General features: G+C 43.4%; 1 protein-coding gene across 1 annotated transcript; it reads left to right on the top strand.

Annotated features, from left to right (window-relative positions):
• Positions 1-1,660: 1,660 nt before the first annotated feature.
• Positions 1,661-2,203, top strand: LOC109207970. Its single transcript, XM_019370970.1, has one exon. It carries the CDS (start codon positions 1,661-1,663, stop codon positions 2,201-2,203), a length of 543 nt encoding a protein of 180 aa, XP_019226515.1.
• The last annotated feature ends 417 nt before the right edge of the window (positions 2,204-2,620 follow it).

Genomic DNA, 2,620 nt, shown 5'->3' with positions numbered 1-2,620 from the left:
AAGCACAAGCATCATTTGAGGATAGTGCTTCAGACTATAAGGGAACAAAACCTATAAGCTAAGTTCTCCAAGTGCAAGTTCTGGTTAGATTCTGCAGCTTTCTTGGTGCATGTTGTATCAGGTGAGGGCATTAAAGTGGATCCCAGGAAGATCGAGGTAATTCAGAGTTGGCCTCATCCTACCACCGCGATCAAGACGAGGAGCTTCTTGGGGCTAGCAGGTTATTATCGCCGGTTTGTGGAGGGCTTCTCATCTATTGCAACTTCTTTGACTAGATTGACCCAGAAGGGTACTCAGTTCATAGGGTCCGATTATTTTTGCGAGGCGAGCTTTCAGAAGCTCAAGACCACATTGACTACGACACCAGTGTTGGTTTTTCCCTCTGGTCCATGGGAGTATATTATGTATTGCGACGCTTTCACGTGTTGGTTTAGTTTGTGTATTGATGCAGGAGGGGCGGGTTATTGCATATGCTTCACGTTAGTTGAAGCCATACGAGAAGAATTACCATGTGCACGAATTGGAGTTGGCTGCGATAGTTCATGCTCTTAACATCTGGAGGCATTATCTTTATGGAGTGTCGTGTGAGGTTTACACAAATCACTACTATTTGCAGCATCTGTTTAAGCAAAGAGATCTTAATTTGAGGAAAGCATGTGGCTTGAGTTACTATAGGATTATAATATTACCATCCTTTATCCGATCTAGGCGAATGTGGTCACGAGTGCCTTGAGCAGAAAGGCCGAAAGTATGGGTAGTTTGGCATTCGTTTTAGCAGAGGAGAGGCCATTTGGCTTTGTACATTTAGTTTTTAGCTAATCGACTTGTGAGGTTGGAGGTTTCAAATCCTAGTCGGGTTCTTGCATGTGTTTTGCCTCAATCTTCTTTATTCCAGCAGTTCAAGGCTAGTCAGTATGACGGTGCAACAGGGTTATGCCAAAGAGGTTACTATCGGAGGTGATGGTGTTCTGCGACTCTAGTGTCGCTTATGTATTCCTAATGTTGATGGCCTGAGGGAGATGATTTTGGAGGAGGCACACAATTCACGTTATCCCATTCATCCAAGTACCACGAAGATGCATCGTGACCTGAAGCAGCGTTACTAGTGTTAGTGGATGAATAAGGATAACGTTGAGTATATGGCAAGATGTCGGAATCGTCAGCAGGTTAGTACGAGCATCAGAGGCCTGGCGACTTACTTCAGTAGATGGTTAAACCAGAGTGAAAGTGGGAGCGCATCACTATGGATTTTGTCGTTGGTTTACCGCAGATGTTAAGGAAATTTGATGTCGTTTGGGTCGTTGTCGACAGACTAACCAAGTATGCACACTTTATTCCGGTGATGACTACGTGCACTTTAGTGAGGTTGGTCCAAATTTATATTCAGGAGATCGTCCAGTTGCATGGCATGCCTATTTACATTATTTTAGATAAAGGCACTCAGTTCACTTTAAATATTTGGAGAGCAGTATAGAGTAAGTTAGGTACCCAGGTAGATCTCAACACGACCTTTCGTCCACAGACCGACGGGCAGTCGAAGCGAATAGTTCAGATTTTGGAGGATATACTCAGAGCATGTATGATTGACTTCGGAGTGTAGTGGAATCGATTATTACCATTGGCCAAGTTCACTTATAACAACAGTTTTAAGTCCGGCGAGATGGCTCCATTTGAGAACTTGTATGGTCGACGATATCAATCCCCCATCGGTTGGTGTGAGGCCGGTGAGGCTAGGTTATATGGCACTAATTTGGTAAGGGATGCCTTAGATAAGGTAAAGTTTATTCAAGAGCGAATTTGCACAGCACAGTCTAGGCAAATGAGTTATGCGGATAAGAAAGCGTGTGATTTGTCATTTGTGGTAGGCGAGAATGTACTTTTGAAAGTCTTGCCGATGAACGGTATCATGAGGTTCGGAAAGAGGGGCAAGTTGATTCTAAGGTTCATTAGTCCATTCGAGGTTTTGGAGCGAGTTGGTGAGGTTGCGTACAAGCTTGCTTTACCTCCTAGTCTATCCGAAGTTCATCAAGTATTCTACGTATCTATGCACTGGAGGTACCATGCTGACAGGTCCCATATGTTGGATTACAACACAATTCAGCTAGATGAGCGCTTAGCTTATGAGGAAAAGCCAGTTGTCATTGTTGATAGGAAGGTTTGCAAGTTGAGGTCTAAGAAGATTTCAGCCCTGAAGGTCCAGTAGAGGGGTCAACCAGTCGAGGAGGCGACTTGGAAGACCGAGAAGGACATGCGGAGCAGATATCTACACTTATTTGGCACTTCATGCATGATTTTAAACTCCTTTGAGGACGAACATTTGCTTAAGCGGTGAAGAATGTAATGACCCGACCGGTCGCTTTGCTTTCTAGATCCCCGTTTCCCTATTTGAGACTTTTCATATGTGCTTCCTAATTTATAACTTTCAAGGACTATTGGTTTATTATTGGAAGGGTTCGGGTTGTATTCAGAATACTTAGTTCCTTAATATTGGCCGAAGGTGGCGAAGTTTGACTTGACTCAACACTTTAAATAAATGACCTCAGAATCAGGATTTGGAGGTCCCAATAGGTTCATATGGTAATTTTTTGATTTAGGCGTATGTTTGGATTGAAATTCAGGT

Source organism: Nicotiana attenuata, unplaced genomic scaffold, assembly GCF_001879085.1.
Source record: "Nicotiana attenuata strain UT unplaced genomic scaffold, NIATTr2, whole genome shotgun sequence".
In the NCBI taxonomy this organism is placed as follows: domain Eukaryota; kingdom Viridiplantae; phylum Streptophyta; class Magnoliopsida; order Solanales; family Solanaceae; genus Nicotiana; species Nicotiana attenuata.
Note: the sequence above shows the minus strand (reverse complement) of the source record. Positions and strands in the feature narration are given on the sequence as shown.